Here is a 20491-nt window from a genome sequence, read left to right as displayed (position 1 = left end):
GAATGGAATTAAGAAACTTTGTAATAAATCTTATTAGAGAAATCTTCTCTCTCCTCTTAGACTGATCATTTATTCTCAATATTCTTAATTCATGCGTAAAATGTGTATATTCAGGGAAGGCCTATTTTTACATTACTGAGATACAGTACATAGCAGTTAGTTTGTATGAGATCCTATGTTGGTTGCAAGAGCTCTGCCTGTAGCTCATCCTCCTCTCTCCCCTCTACATAGAAGTATATCAGTAGCATCCGCCATCTCCTATCTCAGTAATGGTACACACATAGTAACATAGTTAGTAAGGCCGAAAAAAGACATTAGTCCATCCAGTTCAGCCTATAAAATTCTGTCAGAATAAATTCCCAGATATACGTCCTTCTAAAGAACCTAACAATAACTGTAAGATACAATATTGTTACGCTCCAGGAAGACATCCAGGTACACAGAACAAGGAAAAGACAAGCTATCTAAAGTGGGATCACCAGACATAATAAAATAAAATAAAAACCTTTATTGATGCAAGCTACGCAGAAAATGTAAAAACAATTAAAAGGTCAATAACATGACTCCAAACATCATCACCCACAGTAGGGTGACATACCCTGTCCAGCAATGTATAAAGAGTTTGATCTCTATTTGTGGTAAGTATGACCCATGTAAATTAAATGGTGTAATACATGAAACTCACCCAATCAACATGCTATAAGAGCTCCTACAGAAAAATGATGTAAGCAGCATTGATAATAGCAAAGTTATAATGCTCAGAAGCCCCAGTTCAAAACAGAAAAACACATAAGGAACGTGTAATGGGCAAAAAGCAATATCTGACTCAGGTGAATTAAAAAGTAGCAACTATTTGGGAAAGTATGTGTGCTGTGAACTAATAAGCAAACAAAATAAGCATATAAGAGCACATACTGAGCAAACAGGAGGGGACTGCTTAGGCTAAGTTCACACATACCGGAACTCTCGCGGAAATTAGCAAAATGCTAGCGTTTTCCAAGCGATCTGTAGCATCGCTTGGAGAACTGACTGACAGGTTGGTCACACTCGTCAAACATAGTGTTTGACGAGTGTGACCAACTTTTTACTACTGAGGCCGCCTATGCGGCATCAATAGTAAAAGATAAAATGCAAAAAAAAATAAAAAATGGTGTTATTCTTACCTTCCGACGTCCCGCGCAGCCGTTCCCAGTAATCCTTTGCGAAAATGCCCGCGATGACGTCTGTTCTCGCGGGATCGCGATGTCTCGCGGTAATTCGCGATGACGTCGAGACTTCGCGATCCCGCGAGAACGGACGCCATCGTGGGTATTTTCGCAAAGGCTTACTGGGACCGGGGGCGTGGAGAGAGGCGGGAAGGCTGCGCGGGACGTCGGAAGGTAAGAATAGCAATATTTTTTATTTTAAATTCTATTTTTTACAGGGATATGGTACCCAAAGCCCGGAGGACAGTCTCCTCTCCTCCGGACCGTGGGTACCATCCGCTAATGTTCTGCTTACTTTCCGCATGGTGTGCACAGCCACATGCGGGAAGTAAGCAGAACAATGCATTCCTATGGGTGCGGGATCGCCGCGATTCCGCAAAATTAATGAGCATGCTGCGGTTTTTACCGCGAAGCGATTCCGCCGCGGTAAAAAGCGCAGCATTAGCACAGCATTGTGGAATCCCATAGGAATGCATGGGATGCTTATTTTTTGCGTTTTCGCGGCAAAATCGCGCGGTTAAAACCACCGCGGAAATGCAAAAAAAACGCCACGTGTGAACTCAGCCTTAGAGATAAAAATGACAATACCAACATATAGCACTTTGTGATGCCAATGGTGTATAGCAAAATGAAAGCTTAGTAACTTGGGTCAAAGGCAGGTCCATGCACATGACAGGGCAAAGTGCCCAACTCATGTCGCCACTAGTGTGTGGCTTCCTCAGGGGCCTGTACTATGTCAGTAAGGCCGGGATCACACATGCGAGAAACTCGGTCGAGTCTCGCCTCTTAATACCCAGCACTGCCGCCTAAACTCGGGAGCGGAGCGTGCGGCTGCATGTATTTCTATGCAGCCGCACGCTCCGCTCCCAAGTGCTTGCCGCAGTGCCGTATATTACGATGCGAGACTCGTATGAGTTTCTAGCATGTATGATCCCGGCCTTCACTGAATACAGATTTTATCCATGAATTCAGAATATTGAAAATAAATGATCAGTCCAGGAGGAGAAAGAAGCAGATTTCTCTGATAACAAAACAAGAAACTTTGTACTATATCTTATGTATACTATTGTTTTATGGAAAAAAATTAAAACGACAGTTACTCTTCACAGTCAAGATGTTAACCACTGAAAGATTTTTACAACAATTCTAAGCTTAGTGAAATATACAAATTGTATTTCTGTGTGCAGAGATATAGGAGGGACTAAAGGGACTATTTTATATTTTTTTTACTATGATTCCAAAAACAGGCAGGTAGTTGCTAACAGAGGCAACTACTTGTCTGTTACATCTGGCACTGGCTCAGAGCGGTCTTGATGACAAGTCAACAGAGCAGCTCTTCCTCTTCCAAGCTGCTCTGTTAACGGGGTGTGACTGACGACGTCATGCCGATTGACAGCTGACTTCCCACTGTTAGAAAGCGTGGAGCTGGCTGTCAGCATGATGTTGGCAGTCACGCCCCGTCAACAGAGAAGATCGGAAGAGAAGTATTGGTTTGCCTTGATTTGAAAAATGAAGGCCAGACTTGACATTGCCACTCCTGTTTTGAATATAGCATCAATTCAAGAACTCTAGATCTTGCTTAAAGGTGTTGACCACTTTCTAGTTATTTTTAGAAATGTTCAGCAAATGTCCATTTAATCGAGTTACTAATATAATGGAACTATTAGATCAGCGCCAATGTCCTGTATTCAGACATGCCGCTCTTATCTTATAGTGCAGTGCGTTGTCCCAGAACATGTAATTATACAATCTCATGTGAATAGGGCTAAATAGTTTAAAGTGAATCACTATGCCGATTTCTAATATAGTTTTTGCATGTGCTATTTGTTTTTTGGCTGAGTTGTATATCGTCATTATAAATGATAAGGACATCATATCTTCTCTAAGTAATTTTTATAATGACTTCCTTCATCAAAAACATTACCATCTATACAATGCATATATGGTGTGCGGATAACGGCGGTGCTCTTTATTCTGTCTACTATGGCCTGTTAACTTACCAGCCGTGTGGCGCATTCCACGGTGCAAGGCATCACCTGTCTGAGGCATTTTTTGTTCATTTGTTTGAAATATCAAATTGGTGCCAGCCACTAGAATACAAAACAACTAATGACTAGACCGCTGTTTATAGGCAGGGACTCTTTATCGGATATGCAATAAGTGTCTGATGGCTGCAGGTCATTTTATTGGGGCTTTCACCTTTCCCTAAAATAAGGATTCCAAAACCCACTTTACATAATGTCAGGTGGATGCTAGTTGCTTAGTCCAGTGCAGAATGAATAGAATGATGGTAGTGCTCTGTCCATTTACTTCTTTGAGATTAACAGAAAACGCTGACCAAGTGAGTAAGCGTCACCAGATGGAATAAGGAACCCCTCTCTTGGGGACAGGTGCTGGTACCAAGATAGGGAACCTTATGTATCAAACATGTATAACATTACCCACAGATATACCATTAATGTCTAAGATGGGAATACCACTTTAAGTATGGATACACTGAGCTCAACACTTTATCGTTGCTATTGTATGGCAGTGTGTGGGCGCAGAATGGACATTTCAAGTATAATAGTTACAGTATGGTAAGAGTAACTCTCACCAGAGTTTGTTGGTTCAGCTGAGTCACATGACTGCATTCTTCGAGAGCGTTGTGGCTTAAGAGGAGGCCGCCGGACCGGGGGTGCACCATCTGGTGACAAAGAAAAAGGAGCGTTAAGTTATTTAACTAAGGAGAATAGAGAGAAGGGGCAGGAAGGACCTGAGGAATGAATATTGACGGCAAACAGTATAAACTGAATGGTTTGAGAACATTAGGATTAAAAACACATGCGGAATGGAGAAATAAACATCAGGAACGTCAGAAAGAACAAAGCGTGCAGTTATAAACTGAAATGAAAGCGAAAACAGATGCAGCTAGAAAAATATAGACTCTTGGGTCTATGTGGTGAGTGAGAGGGTGCAGTGTATGCTGTGCAGTGTGTGCAGTGAGTACTGGGCAGTTCCCACCTCCCACTGGGGGGGCCGCCTCTTTCCCAGGTTCTCTGATTCGAGGTTTGGGCACTGGGATCTCCTTCCTCGTCTCTTCTGAACATTCGGTCTCGCCGTGTCCCCCCCCACAAGACACTTTCCTACCTCGTGGGGCAGCAACTGGCCGTAGCTCTGCAGAAGGGGGGCAGGAATCAGTAAGACCCCCCTGGAAAAACAAGGGAGGGGAAGGAGTAGTAAATTGTATGTAAACAGTCTATATTACTCTGTTATACCTGGACAAATTGATTTATGATAAAAGGTAATAGAAAAAACATATCCTATAGATCAGTTTGTCACTATGTTGGAGAATATTTATTTTATGAACACTGGGGAGATGCAGAAGCATTAGTGCCAACATTATTTTCTTGGTCTTGTCTTTATATTAGACTGGAATTGGACCCAACATCTACAGCTTAGTTGCACATGGCGTTCTACATTTGGCTTAACTAATCTATAGGTTCAAATCTTTCTTTTCACTGGATTTCCTGAAAAAATATTAGTTCTTGTACTGTGCATGTAACACGGTGCTCCACCATAACTAGTCACTAAAATCCAATTCAGCATACAAACTAGACATCTCAATTATCTACATCTGCCATAACAACAGCAACAAGCTTAATTTGCTACATTGCAACAACAAGTCATGGAATTATGGAAATCGCAGGATTGATACACGTTGGTGATATGCAAATGATGGAAAAATGGGAATAACATTTTCAAAATATCTTGATTTTTTTAACATAGAATATGAGCATCTCACCCAGAAATACCTGCATTTACACACCTTGGCTGCTATCAGTTAGGTTATTAATGGTTGTCTGAGGAATGTTCTGATGCGCGGAATGCACTTGGGAACACAAATCATCAAGATCCGCTGCTGGCAGCTCCCTTTGCAATTTAAACTAATGACGTCTCAGATGTGGTTGATGGGAGACAACTCAAGAGGCGCTACAGGCCACGGTATCACATTAAGTCACGCAGCCTGCTCACAGTAGTAGTAGCATGAACCAAATGTGGCCTCATGGTGAAAAACAGCTCCTGGCACACTTTTAAGAATTGACCGTACCACTGTTTCGACACTAAATCAATGTAATGCCTAGCTTTTAGTGTATCTGGAATAAAGTGTAGAGGGTTACAAGTACCCTACATTATGGCAACCCACACCATAATTCTGGGAGATGGGCTGGTGTGAATAAGCTGGTACAAGGTACAGAAGGGCGAGACAGAAGAGTAGTTGGGGCAGGCAGCATAGGTTCACAATAAAAAGCCGGAGTCAGGAATGGAAAAGTCAACAAGAGCGAGTAAACAGGCCGGGTCAATAACGGGAGTGAGAATACTGAGATATGCATAAACAGGTGCTAGTAGACTAGGAACCAGCATTCGGACAAGGAATGGTGGTTGGAGCTGCCCAATATAGGCCCTACTAGGAGGGATGGGCCAGGGAACCTAATCTCTGCAGGATACAGCAGAGTTAAATTTCCACAGAAACTGGCCATACACCCCTAAAGCAAAATGGAAGCAACATCCAGATGCAGCAGTGCTGAGGAATGCTGCAAGAGGCAAACTCGGTGAAACGCCCTGACAGGAGGAAAAGCTGTGCGGTGACCACGGTGAGTAGGGTGGTACTGAGGAGTCATGCGAGTTACCGCCGTGATACCCATTGAACACATCTGGGACATAATTGGTTAGCAATTGCAAAAGCAGCTGCCAGCAGCACATTCCTTAGACAACCAATAGTAACACCATTAATAACATGTCAAGGTGTGTAAGTGCCTGTATTTCTGCGCATGCGGCTCATATCAGTACTAAATAAATCGAGATAAAAAACTTTTGTTTCCATTTTTACATAATGTACATATCATTAACAGTTCTATCCATCCGGTGGTTTATATAATGCCATTGCTTTTCCTTCTTGGTCTTGCAACTTCAATGTTGAGGACTGTATACACTGTATATATATATATAAACGTATACATATACGGTTAAGATATTGCTACTCTCAGCGAATAAGTAATTCATAGTGCAATGTGTAACTCCCTTATTTCTGTGTTCCTATGTCCATACACATTCTAACTTGTAATATGGAATTCCCTGTTCAGCCTGGTTCTTAAATGCTAAGAATAGTGTTATTACCTCTTCTCTTGATAAATTCTTCTGATTGTTTCTGTCTCCGTTGGAGAAACAAGGCTGTCTGTCCTCAAACGTAGCACCCTCCTCTGAGAGACAGAGAGAGAGAGCGAGAGACAGAGAGAGAAGGGACAGGAAAGTGTATGGGAATAGGAGGGACAAGCCGATACACATAGAAAGCACACAAAGTGGGGAAAATTGGGAGTAGTACCAGAAAAAAGACAAAGAGCCAGCATGGATTTAACTGCTTATGGTACTGAGAAAGAAGTCAGAGATATGGAATGTAACATGTGGAATGTAAGAATTAGAAAAAAGAAGGGATGGATAAGATGGGAATAATTAAATACTTACCCCCATCCCCAGAGGAGCGCCTCCTGTCATCAGGAACACAGTTAGTTCCTCCTGCTGATTCCATCTGAAATCAAGGTTCACAATGTTCAGTTCACCATCGTTAGACCATATTATAATGAGTACTATTAGTACATGGCAAAAATAGCGTTGGCTTCTTTTCTTAAAACGTCGTCCATTACTAATCCACAACATACCTCTTTCCATAGACGGACGCCATCCATTCCAGGAAGGGGAACTCCTCGTACTCTTGCAGGTTGCACTTCTTCTAGTGGGTGGTCAAGGGACTAGAAAAAATTACAGAAATCTATAATTTTATGGTATGGATCTCTTGATTATTGTCCAGGTATCTGTTTATGGTATATTTATACTATTTCATTGCTCTTTGCCTTCCATTGATTAAAGATATATTGAGCTTTAGCTACTTACTGGTGTCCCTCTGCCGGGCAAACCCCTCACTCCTATAGTGTGGAGTTCAGCACCATTGCTGACTGGTGTCCCATTAGTAATAGAAAAGTTCTCCAGTTTTATGTGATCTGAAGGGTCAGGACCAGGGGACGGTGGAGGCACAGCTCTCCCTCTGTCACGTTCTCTCTTTGGGGTCCGGCTTCTGCGGAAGTGGAACAAGCTTCTGCGTCTTCTTTTGGGTGGGGCATCTGTATCACTTTGTTGAGCTGAAGACACGCTGATAAACATATGACGGGTTAAGTCACATTATATATGACTTAAGAGGCACAATGAATGTGTGGAAAGTACTTTACCCCACCTATTGGATTGTGTTAATACTGTCCGATGGAAAAATTCATCCAAGCCTTCATCTATGGCAGGATCAGGGCGTTCTGTGTCAGATGCTGGACCTCGAACCTCAGGAAAAAATAGAAATAGTCATGTATCCTTGTGATGACTATATTATGTAAGGAATGTAAAAGTATATCCTCATACTTACCTTGCCTCCTCCTGGTGCCCTACGTGATTGTTGTTTCGGCCTGTCCCGGGTCTGGTGCTGCAGTTTACTCCCTTCTGTGGGTAGTTCAGAAAGACCTTCTAGAGATACGCTTAGAGAGCGAGAGAGCTGACTGCTAGCAGATGAGGAGAGCGCGGGTGGAGAACTGAGTTCACGAGAGCCAGGGGAACCCAAATCTAGGGTCTTGGGGCTTAATTCCTGCTCACTCACACCTACCAAATGAGGGGCATATGGATTTAGTTAATATTATAATACCATATTAATTAATATTAAAAATATATTAATTAATACGTTTTTTCAGCCAGAAAGAGAAAAGTAAAGGGATGTTTTCCACAAAGCAAACAGAATGAAGAAGTATAAGTTGAAGTTGTGCATGAATTAGAGAAAATAGTACATATGAGAGATCTCACTGATGAACGCAGACACGGGGCGGATTTTCCTGCCTTGAAGACGTTTCTTTATTACCATGGTATCCTGTAGACAGAATACAATAATGCTAATTAATAAAAGAATAAAATAAAAATTAGAATATGCGTAGGAACAGTATAATTATCTTTACCCCCATATCCCTTACACTATTCTTACATGCGCCAAAAGGATTCACATTCTCATTACTAAATTGCTGCAGGTAATGCTCTGCACTAGGTAATGCTCTGCAAGAGCACTGAGAAAATATGATTTCCAGAGATGTTTTCAGGACTTTGATTTTGATTGCCTATCCGTAGCGCATCAATATCAGATCATATACATGCAAGAATGGAGTAAAACAGAAAAAGTAAAAGCAAAATGATTTTATTAAACCAATTATATAAAAGGCACCAAAAAAGACAACATAAAGAAAATCATATCATTGACAGGGCTCTTAAAAAGGACAAGGAATCAGGTGCAGCAAAAATCACATGCAAACATGCAATTACAGCATGGTAGAGTCTAGTGATAAGACATATACAGTATATATATATATATATATATATATATATATATATATATATATATATATATAATTAAAGTGACAGTGCTTCAAGTCTAATCCAATAAGGTAAACAGTGAGACCTATGTAACCGTGTCAGCATAAGTGCAATCAGTAGAAGGTCCAATACCAATTAAATAATGATGCCAAAGCTGACCACAGCAACATAAGAATCACATCTAGTAAATGCTTTTATTCATGGCTGTCCTGCAAGTCACACATGCAACCTCAACACGTGTTTCGCATGGGCTTCGTTAGGGTATCAGATCAGTAGCATCCCAACCATGGTACCTTCAACAATTGACTGATTAAAGGGATCACAACGCCTTAAACAGCTTAAAACATTCCATAGTAGCAGTGCCATACAAGTAAATGGGACTGACTTGCAATAGCAGACACAGCTGCTACGAAATGTATAGAGCTGGTAAACAATAAAGAGGACGGTGGTCTTTTCATTCAGCTGACCAAGAGCCAAACCCCCTCAAATTTGATATTGAAAGGCATATATTTAAAGATGATCTGTCACAGGATTTCATAATACAAACGACATACATTACGAACTCTTACACCTGATGAGGCTGATATACATACTTTGAAAATGCATGTCAGAATAGCTGCATAATGCTGATATTGTAAATGATCATTTATTGAGTGCATCTAAAGAATGAGAGAGTTCATCACTCCAAATGTATCTATTCTCCACTCACCCAGCCTGACTGACAGTTGCAGCTTGTACTGAGCAGTGTGAGATCTCAGCTTCATAGAGGAGGGATACTGAAGGGCTGTCAATCAGGCTGGGTGGAGAATGAGATTAAACTAGACTATATTATTAAGTTTTCTAACTTATGACATAAAGATCATTTAGATAGATTTAAAATTTCCTGGAAAACCACTTTAAGCATTAAACTTATCAAATGATACAGTTGTGCTCAAAAGTTTACATACCCCAGCAGAATTTTTGCTTTATTGGCCTTTTTTTTCAGAGAATACGAATGATAACACCAAAACTTTTTTTCCACTCATGGTTAGTGGTTGGTTGAAGCCATTTATTGTCAAACTATTGTGTTTTCTCTTTCTAAATTATAATGACAATCCAAACCATCCAAATGACCCTGATCAAAAGTTCACATACCCTGGTGATTTTGGCCTGAAAACATGCACAGAAGTTGACACAAATGGGTTTGAATGGCTACTAAGGGTGTGTGCAGACACTGCGGAATCCGCTGCGGATTAATCCACACGGATTTTGCAAAAACCGCAGATAATCCGCCGGTCAAAAGACCTGCAGATTATCTGCGGTTTTGCCTGCGGTTTGGTCCTGCGGATTCACCATCTCCATAATGGTGGAGATAGGAACCCGCTGCGGATTCCGCAGAAAGAATTGACATGTCAATTCTTTCTGCGGTAGCAAAACCGCAGCAAATCCGCGCGGATTTTTCCGCAACGTCAACGCAACGGTTTTTTTTACCATTCATTTGAATGGTACTGTACACCGCAGCTAAAGCTGCTGCGGGTCCGCAGCGGCCAAAACCGCTGCGGAAACGCAGCGGAATCCGCAGCGTGTGCACATACCCTAAAGGTAACATCCCCACATGTGACCTGTTTGATTGTAATCAATGTGTGCATAAAAGCTGAGTTAGTTTCCGGGATCCAGACAGACTCTTGCCACTGACGTTTCTGGATTGTGAATCATGGGGAAAGCAAAAGAATTGTCAATGGATCTACGTGAAAAAGTAGTTGAACTGTATAAAACAGGAAAGGGATACAGAAAGATATTCAAGGAATTGATAATGTCAGTCAGCAGCGTTCAAACTGTGATTAACAAATGGAAAATCAGAGGCTCTGTAAAAACAGAACCACGGTCAGGTAGACCGACAAAAATTTTGTCCACAACTGCCAGGAAAATTGTTCAGGATGCAAAGAAAAACCCACAAATAACATCAGCTGAAATACTGGACTCTCTGAAAACTAGCAGTGTGGCTGTTTTAAGATGCACATTAAGGAGGCACTTGAAGAAAAATGGGCTGCATGGTCGAGCCACCAGAAGAAAGCCATTACTGCGTAAATGCCACAAAGTATCTCGCCTACAATACGCAAAACAGCACAGAGACAAGTATCAAAACTTCTGGAATAAGGTACTTTGGAGTGATGAGACCAAAATTGAACTTTTTCGTCACAACCATAAACGTTACATTTGGAGACAGGTCAACAAGGCCTATGATGAAAGGAACACCATTCCTACTATAAAGCACGAAGGTGGATCACTGATGTTTTGGGGATGTGTGAGCTGCAAAGGCACAGGAAACTTGGTCAAAGTAGAAGGAAAGAAGAATGCAGCACGTTATCATAATAACTAGGGCTAAGTGACAGCACATGTGAAAAAGACTTGGGTATACTAATAGATCACAGACTGAATATGAGTCAACAGTGTGATGCAGCAGCAAAAAAGGCAAATGCAATTCTAGGATGTATTAACAGAAGCATACAGTCTAGATCACGTGAAGTCATTATTTCCCTCTACTCCTCTTTGGTCAGACCTCATCTGGAATATTGTGTCCAGTTTTGGGCACCACATTTTAAAAAAGACATCAACAAACTGGAGCAAGTTCAGAAAAGAGCGACCAGAATGGTGACCGGTCTGCAAACCCTGTCTTATGAGGAAAGGTTGCAGGAATTGGGAATGTTTAGTTTGCAAAAGAGACGACTGAGAGGAGACTTAATAGCTGTCTACAAATATCTAAAGGGCTGTCACATTGTAGAAGGATCAACTTTATTCTCATTTGCACAAGGAAAGACTAGAAGCAATGGGATGAAACTGAATGGGAGGAGACACAGATTAGATATTAGAAAAAACTTTTTGACAGTTAGAGTGATCAATGAGTGGAACAGGCTGCCACGAGAAGTGGTGAGTTCTCCTTCAATGGAAGTCTTCAAACAGAGGCTGGACAGACATCTGACTGGGATGATTTAGCGAATCCTGCTTTGAGCAGGGGGTTGGACCAGATGGCCCAGGAGGTCCCTTCCAACTCTACGATTCTATGATCAGCAAATACTGGCGGCAAATTTGTAATCAGCCTGGAAGCTGCACATGGGACGTACTTGGACATTCCCACATGACAACAATCCAAAACACAAGGCCAAGTCGACCTGTCATTGGCTACAGCAGAAAAAAGTGAAGGTTCTGGAGGGGCCATCTCAGTCTCCTGACCTCAATATTATTGAGCCACTCTGGGGAGACCTCAAGCATGCAGTTCATGCTAGACAGCCCAGGAATTTACAGAAACTGGAGTTTTTTTGCCAAGAAGAGTGGGCAGCTTTACCATCTGAGAAAATAAAGAACCTCATCCACAACTACAACAAAAGACTTCAAGTTGTCACTTTCATTATATTCTAAAGAAGAATATAATGCTGTCTGCAGAACCTGCAGGGGGCGCATTAGATTATCTAAATCTGACAATGAATTAAGGCTTGCAAGAGACGTCAAAAGAAATAAAACAGGATTTTGTGGATATGTCAAAAGTAAAAGAATTGTCAAAGATGCTATAGGATTTTTACAAGATGAAAACAATGAAATGGTAAGAAAGGATGTTGAGAAGGCCAAACTTTTAAATTCCTATTTTGCATCTGTTTTCTCTCATAAAGGAAAAGTAACATCAACTGATCTTCACTGTCCTATTAAAGGAATAGAAGAATCCAGGCTATTTATAAACAGAAAGATAGTGAGGATAAATGAATTCAAATCTCCTGGTTCAGATGAATTACACCCCAGAGTACTGAAGGAGATAGCATAAGAAATTTTTGAACCACTCTCCATAATCTTTGAAAATTCTTGGAGATCAGGAGAAGTCCCAGAAGACTGGAGAAGAGTAAATGTTGTTCCTATCTTCAAAAAGTGGAAGAAGGTGGACCCAGGGAACTATAGGCCGGTGAGTCTGACTTCTATACCAGGAACAAATTATTAAACAACCTGTATGTACGTACCTGGATAAGAATTGCCAGGAAAGATCTTTGAATAAATTATTAAACAACATGTATGTACGTACCTGGATAAGAATAAAGTGATTAACCAGAGTCAGCATGGGTTTGTAACTAATAAGTCATGTCAGACTAACTTAATTTTCCTTCTAAGGCAGAATCACTGACTGGGTGGATCAGGGAAATGCTGTAGATATAGTATATCTTGACTTCAGCAAAGCATTTGACAAAGTATCTTACTCCATCCTTATTGAAAAAATGACTAAATATGGAATGGACAAGTCAACTGTTAGGTGGATTCATAACTGGCTTAGTGATCGGACCCAATGATGGATCGTAAATGGCTGCACATCCAGTTGGAGGAATGTCTCAAGTGGGGTACCACAGGGTTCTGTACTAGGCTCTGTATTGTTCAACATCTTTATCAATGATTTAGATGAAGGAATTAAGGGTACACTGATTAACTTTGCTGATGACACAAGTTAGGAGGGATAGCTAATACTAGACAAGAGAGAGAGAGAGGATTCAAAAAGATATAAATAAACTGGAGCAGTGGGCAGCAACTAACAAAATGGTTTTTAACAGGGAAAATGCAAGTACTATATCTGGGCAATAACAATGAAAAAAGCATGTACAGAATGGTAGGAATAGGGCTAACCAACAGCATATGTAAAAAAGACTTGGTTATACTAATAGATCATAAACTAAACATGCGTCAACAGTGTGATGCAGCAGCAAAAAAGGCAAATAAAATTCTGGGATGTATTAACAGAAGCATACAGTCTAGATCACGTGAAGTCATTATCCCCCTCTACTCCTCTTTGGTCAGACCTCTTCTGGAATACTGTGTCCAGTTTTGGGCACCACATTTTAACCTCTTAATGACCGGAGCTTTTTTTGAGTTTTCGTTTTTGTTTTTCGCCCCCCCCTTCTTTCCAGAGCCATAACTTTTTTATTTTTCCGTCAATATGGCCATGTGAGGGCTTATTTTTTGCAGGACGAGTTGTACTTTTGAACAACACCATCGGTTTTACCATGTCGTGTACTCGAAAATGGGAAAAAATTCCAAGTGCGGTGAAATTGCAAAAAAACGGCAATCTCACACTTGTTTTTTGTTTGGCTTTTTTGCTAGGTTCACTAAATGCTAAAACTGACCTGCCATTATGATTCTGCATGTCTTTACGAGTTCATAGACACCAAACAAGTCAAGGTTCTCTTTTATCTAAGTGGTGAAAATAATTCCAAAGTTTGCTTAAAAAAAAAAAAAAAGCGCAATTTTCTGATACCAGTAGCGTCTTCATTTTTCGTGATCTGGGGTTGGGTGATGGCTTATTTTTTGCGTGCCGGGCTGACGTTTTTAATGATACCACGTTTGTGCAGATACGTTCTTTTGATCGCCCGTTATTGCATTTTAATGCAATGTCGTGGCGACCAAAAAAACGTATTTCTAGCGTTTTGATTTTTTTTTCTCACTACGCCATTTATCGATCAGGTTAATCCTTTTCTTATTGATAAATCGGGCAATTCTGAACGCGGCGATACCAAATATGTGTAGGTTTGATTTATTTTTTGTTTTATTTTGATTGGGGCGAAAGGAGAGAGATTTAAACTTTTATGTTTTTTTATTTTTTTTTAATTTTTAAACACTTTTTTTAACTTTTGGCATGCTTCAATAGCTTCCATAGGAGGCTAGAAGCATGCCATATTTGATCGGCTCTGCTACATAAAGGCTATGCTCAGATCGCCTATATGTAGCAGAAATACAACATTGCTATGAGCGACTCAGGGTGCCGCTCATAGCAATCTGCCGGCAACGCGTTGCAGATCCCCGATCACGTGACGGGGGTCGGCGATGCGCTCATTTCCAGCTGGGCGCCGGAAGTACTAGTTAAATGCCCGCTGTCAGCATTTGACAGCGGGATTTAACTAGTTAACAGGCGCGGACAGATTGCGATTCCGCCCGTGCCTATTGCGGTAATATGTCAGCTGTTTGTAACAGCTGACATGTCACGCCTTGAGGTGGGCTCACCTCCAGAGCCCACCTCAAAGCGGGGGATAGCGACTGCTGACGTACTATCCCGTCAACGGTCGGAAAGTGGTTATAAAAAACATCAACAAACTGGAGCAAGTTGGGAGAAGAGCGACCTGAATGGTGACCGGTTTGCAAATCATGTCCTATGAGGAACGGTTGCAGGATTTGGGAATGTTTAGCTTGCAAAAAAGAAGACTGAGAGGAGACCTAATAGCTGTCTACAGATATCTCAAGGGCTGTCACATTGTAGAAGGATCATCTTTATTCTCATTTGCACAAGGAAAGACTAGAAGCAATGGGATGAAACTGAATGGGAGGAGACAAAGATTAGATATTAGAAAAAACTTTTTGACAGTGAGGGTGATCAATGAGTGGAACAGGCTGCCACGAGAGGTGGTGAGTTCTCCTTCAATGGAAGTCTTCAAACAGAGGCTGGACAGACATCAGTCTGGGATGATTTATTGAATCCTGCTTTGAGCAGGGGGTTAGACCAGATGGCCCAGGAGGTCCCTTCCAACTCTACCATTCTATGATTCTATGAAAGAAGGGGCAATACACGGTATTAAGAAATGGGGTATGTGAACTTTTGATCAGGGTTATTTGGATGTTTTGGGTTGTCATTATGATTTAAAAAGAGAAAACACAGTAGTTTGACAATAAATGGCTTCACCCAACCACTAACCATGAGTGGAGAAAAAGTTTTGGTGTTATCATTCATATTCTCTGAAACTGGCCAAGAAAGCAAAAATTCTGCCGGGGTATGTAAATGTTTGCGAACAACAGTAATTAATATCTGAATCCTCACTTACAATGCTGGAGTACATTTCTCCTTCATGAGTTTCCTGTTTATTCCGGGGTGGTGTCTGTGGAAGATATCCCATAAGCCTCTGCTCCTCTTCCATAAGAGCCTGCAGTTGAGATCTATGTCGGGCCTGTCAAATTTTTGAAATAAACAGACATAAGAAATAGAAGTACACTGATGTCTCTAGGGACGTCTGCAAATAAAGTACACTATTTTTAGCTTTTATCCTTGTAAATGATTAATAGCTCAGATCTAGGACTTGGTTTATTTTTCTGTGTGGCACTGTCACGATGGTACCACCACAGACATTGGCCAAAAAGTAAGATAATTTGCTCCATTTTTTGCATAAATTATGTGTATTTAAGACAGTGAAAAAACATTATAAAAGAAAGTCCATACCTGCTATGAATAGTTAAAGACTGATCCAAAATTTGCACAAATTTCTGGCTTTTCTTTTAATAAAACAGTCTGACACTTAGAGATCACTGCCATACCTTGAAGACAAATCCCACTTATCCAGGACACATTTCAAGCTCAACAAATGCTGAGAAATTTAGCAACTTCTTAATGCTCAGATTAAGACAAAAACTGGCATCTACTAATGTGGGCCTTGGTACTTTGTCCATTAGAGATCAATACTTAAGGGAATTCTGTGACCAGGTTCTGCTACCCCTTATTAGGCTAGTTTCACATTGGCGTATGGAGGAGCTGCGGACTTCCTCCGCCCCCTGCCGCGACTCCTCCGGTCAGCTTCGCCTACCTCTGCATACTTCTGCATGCGGCCTGCGTACCCTATCTTTAACATTGTGTACGCAGGTCGTGTGAATGTATGCGGATGCCTCCGCATGCGTCGTTTTAACGATGCGGCGACCGCATCAAATTCCGACATGTTGCGTTCGACGTGAGTCGCCGCATCGGCAAACTGACACATGCGGAGGCATCCGCATACATCCACACGACCTGCGTACCCAGTGTTAAAGATAGGGTACGCAAACCGCATGCAGAAGTATGTGGACATAGGCGGAGCTGACCGGAGAAGGGGAGGCAGGGGGCGGAGCTTCACAGAGGAAGTCCGCAGCCCTCCACAGCTCCTCCATATGCAAATGTGAAACTAGCCTTAGAGCAGCATAATGAAGGGGCTTAAACCCTGATTTCAGCACTGTGCCACTTACTGGACTGCTTGCTGTAATTTTGATAAAATCCCTGTTTTATCTGCGGCAGATCTAGCAGTTCTCTGAATCTTGATCTCTATGTAACCCTGCCCACACCACTGATTGTCAGCTTACTGATCGTGTATAGTGTGTACACAGAAAGCAGCTAATCAGTGGTGTGGGCGGGGTTATATGGAGCTCATGAATATAGAGGACAGTGTTTATTTATCTATACCTGCGAATATAGAGGACTGCCTGGCAGCAGGTTACTAGTAGTGTAATGATAATCTCCTGCTGATAAAACAATGATTTTATCAAAAACTACACTAGGGGCCCCGTCACACACAGCGAGATCGCTAGTGAGATCGCTGATTTTGTGACGCATCAGCGATCTCTCCAGCGATATCGCTGTGTGTGGTATCGCACGCTGGTATCTAGGGTAAACAGTGGGTATCCAAGAGCCACGCGGCTCTTAGTTACCCTATGTTTACGTTGGATACCAGTGCGGCTCTTAGTTACCCGATGTTTACGTTGGAAACCAGCTTGCTCGCTGGTCCTGATCGATGGAAGGGCTGTCTTGTGACAGCTCACCAGCGATCAGCCTAACGATGTCCCAACGATCCCATCCATGTCATGTCGGATCGTTGGTGGGATCGCTGGGACATTGTTATGTGTAATGGGGCCTTAAGGAGTACTTCACACATAGCGAGATCATTAGCGAGATCGCTGAAACGTCACAGGTTTTGTGACGCAACAGGACCTCATCAGCGATCTCGCTACGTGTGACACATAGCGGTGACCGGCCCCACGCTGTGATATCCCTGATTGTGCTTGAATGTCCAAGGCCATTTTTTGATCGTTGGTGTCCCGCTGCCAGCATGCATCGCTGTGTTTGACGCCAACGAGCAACCTCGTTGGCGACGCAGAACTCAGGGACGCAGGCGGGAATCATCAGAATAGCTGCTGTGTGACAAGGTCCCAACGACCGCCGAGGTCGTTATACGGATCGCAGTATCATTGCTGCGTCGTTTAGTAAATCTGCCTGTTTGACAGCTCACTAGCGACCATGTAGCGATGTACCAGCAATCCTTACCAGGTCGTATAGTTGTCGGGATCACTGGAGCGTCGCTATGTGTAACGAGACCCTAAGGAGCCCAGTGAGTGATACATTATTGGGACCAATATATTATGCTGCTCTCAGATTACATGGCAGAAACCTGATAAAGGATTGCCTTTAAAATGTGCGAGGAAAGATTTTTTTCTACAGAACTGAATATTGTAATTATACGTAAAATAGATAATGATGGGAAAGGAAAATAAAGAAATAAAGGAATCCTAAATTGTATTAGGAAATGTTCACAGATTTAAGTGAAGATGAGAAACTATAAAGAGTATTGAACAAAGATAATAAATACTACTGACAGGATTTTGTTTCCATTCTACCCTAACATATGCTCAGTACTGCCTTTCTTAAACAGTCCTTGTCTTATAATGCCACCTTGGATATAGTCTGTTGGTCTGTGGGGTTAGTTTAGAACAATGAAAGCACTTCAGGTCTTCAGTAAAAATGTCTTACCATTTTGTGTATAGAGCTCATATTCTCACAAATATGTGTCTATATGGTAACAGACTACAAACAAACTCTGCAGTCAGATCTTGCAGTCAGTTTTTGGTCCCCCTTCTATTTCTTACTGACATTTATTTAGTATATAAGCAGAATGTAAGGGACTGATGAAATATGGAAGACTTATGATGGCAGGATTAGACCACACAGGAATTAGTTTTAGGTTTTTTTTGCCTTTTATCATGAAGACACATATGTCCACTTAAGCTTTATAGCACTACAATGAAAGTTGCCTAATTTGTGATTCAAAATGCATTGAAACAAAATAGAAAAAAATGGTTGTGATGGTAGAGATAAACTTTAGATTCGTATATGATTAAAGGCATTGTCCAATACTCAGACTATACTCACCTCCGGTGCCAGTGATGTTCCAGCCATGTCAACACTGACTCTCACAGGGTTAACATGACGTTGGTATGTCATGTGATCTCTGTGGTCAATCAACACTGGCTTCACTGTTCCCTCCTTCGGACATATCCAGATATCCGGAGGAAGTGAAAGTTGCAGCTGCTCTCTCCCTTCCTCTGAATGTCAATTCCATCCATCAGAGAGGAGAATGAAACCAGCGCCGATACTGCTGAAAAGGCACTGGCATCAAAAGGTATAGGTGTTATTACTTTAGGCCGGGGTCAGACATGTGAGAGACTCGCACGAGTCTCGCACATCAATACCCAGCACTGCCGCCGGCACTCGGGACCGTAGTGTGTGGCTGCATGTACACTGGGTGCAGAATTATTAGGCAAATGAGTATTTTGATCACATCATCCTTTTTATACATGTTGTCCTACTCCAAGCTGTATAAGCTTGAAAGCCAACTGCCAATTATGTAAATCAGGTGATTTGCATCTCTGTAATGAGAAGGGGTGTGGTCTAATGACATCAAAACCCTATATAAGGTGTGCTTAATTATTAGGCATCTTCTTTTCCTTTGGCAAAATGGGTCAGAAGAGAGATTTGACGGACTCTCTCTGAAAAGTCAAAAATTGTGAGATGTCTTGCAGAGGGATGCAGCAGTCTTGAAATTGCCAAAATTTTGAAGCGTGATCACCGAACAATCAAGCACTTCATGGCAAATAGCCAACAGGGTCGCAAGAAGCGTGTTGATAAAAAAAGGCGCAAAATAACTGCCCATGAATTGAGGAAAATCAAGCGTGAAGCTGCCAAGATGCCATTTCCCACCAGTTTTGCCATATTTCAGAGCTGCAACATTACTGGAGTATCAAAAAGCTCAAGGTGTGCCATACTCAGGGACATGGCCAAGGTAAGGAAGGCTGAAAAACGACCACCTTTCAACAAGAAGCATAAGATAAAATGTCAAGACTGGGCCAAGAAATATCTTAAGACTGATCTTTCTAAGGTTTTATGGACTGATGAAATGAGAGTGACTCTTGATGGGCTAGATGGCTAGGCCCGAGGCTGGATCAGTAAAGGGCAGAGAGCTCCACTCCGACTCAGACGCCAGCAAGGTGGAGGTGGGGTACTGGTATGGGCTGGTATCATCAAAGATGAACTTGTGGGACCTTTTCGGGTTGAGGATGGCGAGAAGCTCAACTCCCAGACATACTGGCAGTTTCTGGAAGACACCTTCTTCAAGCAGTGGTACAGGAAGAAGTCGGTATCGTTCAAGAAAAACATGATTTTCATGCAGGACAATGCTCTATCACATGCATCCAAATACTCCACAGCGTGGCTGCCCAGTAAATGTCTAAAAGAAGAAGAAATAATGACATGGCACCCTTGCTCACCTGATCTGAACCCCATAGAGAACCTGTGGTCACTCATAAAATGTGAGATCTACAGGGAGGGAAAACAGTACACCTCTGGGGACAGTGTCAGGGTGTGGTGGCTGCTGCACGTAATGTTGATCGTAAACAGATCAAGCAACTGACAGAATCTATGGATGGAAGGCTTTTGAGTGTCATCGTAAAGAAAGATGGCTATATTGGTCACTGATTTTTTTTTTTGTTTTTAAATGTCAGAAATGTTTATTTCTACATTTTGTGTTGTTATATTGGTTTATCTGGTGAAAATAAACAAGTGAGATGGGTATATACTTGGTTTTTATTAAGTTGCCTAATAATTCTGCACAGTAATAGTTACCTGAAAAAGCAGATATCCTCCTAAGATAGCCAAATCTAAAAAAAACATTCCAACTTACAAAAATATTAAGCTTTGATATTTATGAGTCTTTTCGGTTGATTGAGAACATAGTTGTTGTTCAATAATAAAAAGAATCCTCTCAAATACAACTTGCCTTGTAATTCTGCAC

At 41.7% G+C, this 20491-nt stretch overlaps 1 protein-coding gene across 9 annotated transcripts in view; it reads right to left on the bottom strand.

Annotated features, from left to right (window-relative positions):
• Window positions 1-20491, bottom strand: part of CARMIL3 (capping protein regulator and myosin 1 linker 3) — a 155971-nt gene that overhangs the window by 1374 nt on the left and 134106 nt on the right. Inside the window, exons 29-39 of one of the 9 annotated variants that reach the window (XM_073575419.1) lie at window positions 15455-15577; window positions 8079-8142; window positions 7651-7724; window positions 7471-7568; window positions 7134-7389; window positions 6902-6991; window positions 6708-6771; window positions 6363-6445; window positions 4209-4395; window positions 3802-3891; window positions 3206-3295 (exon numbers count right to left, since the gene is read on the bottom strand). In XM_073575419.1, coding sequence (XP_073431520.1) covers window positions 3206-3295; window positions 3802-3891; window positions 4209-4395; window positions 6363-6445; window positions 6708-6771; window positions 6902-6991; window positions 7134-7389; window positions 7471-7568; window positions 7651-7724; window positions 8079-8142; window positions 15455-15577 — 1219 coding nt within the window. Of the gene's footprint in view, window positions 1-3205; window positions 3296-3801; window positions 3892-4208; window positions 4396-6362; window positions 6446-6707; window positions 6772-6901; window positions 6992-7133; window positions 7390-7470; window positions 7569-7650; window positions 7881-8078; window positions 8143-15454; window positions 15578-20491 lie in introns of all 9 variants that reach the window. The other 8 variants (XM_073575415.1, XM_073575418.1, XR_012232183.1 and 5 more) reach the window with 8 other exon arrangements.

Source organism: Dendrobates tinctorius, unplaced genomic scaffold, assembly GCF_039654945.1.
Source record: "Dendrobates tinctorius isolate UK_male_01 unplaced genomic scaffold, ASM3965494v1 ptg000044l, whole genome shotgun sequence".
NCBI classification, from domain to species: domain Eukaryota; kingdom Metazoa; phylum Chordata; class Amphibia; order Anura; family Dendrobatidae; genus Dendrobates; species Dendrobates tinctorius.
The sequence above is the reverse complement of the archived record's forward strand: the minus strand, read 5'-3'. Positions and strand labels throughout refer to the sequence as shown.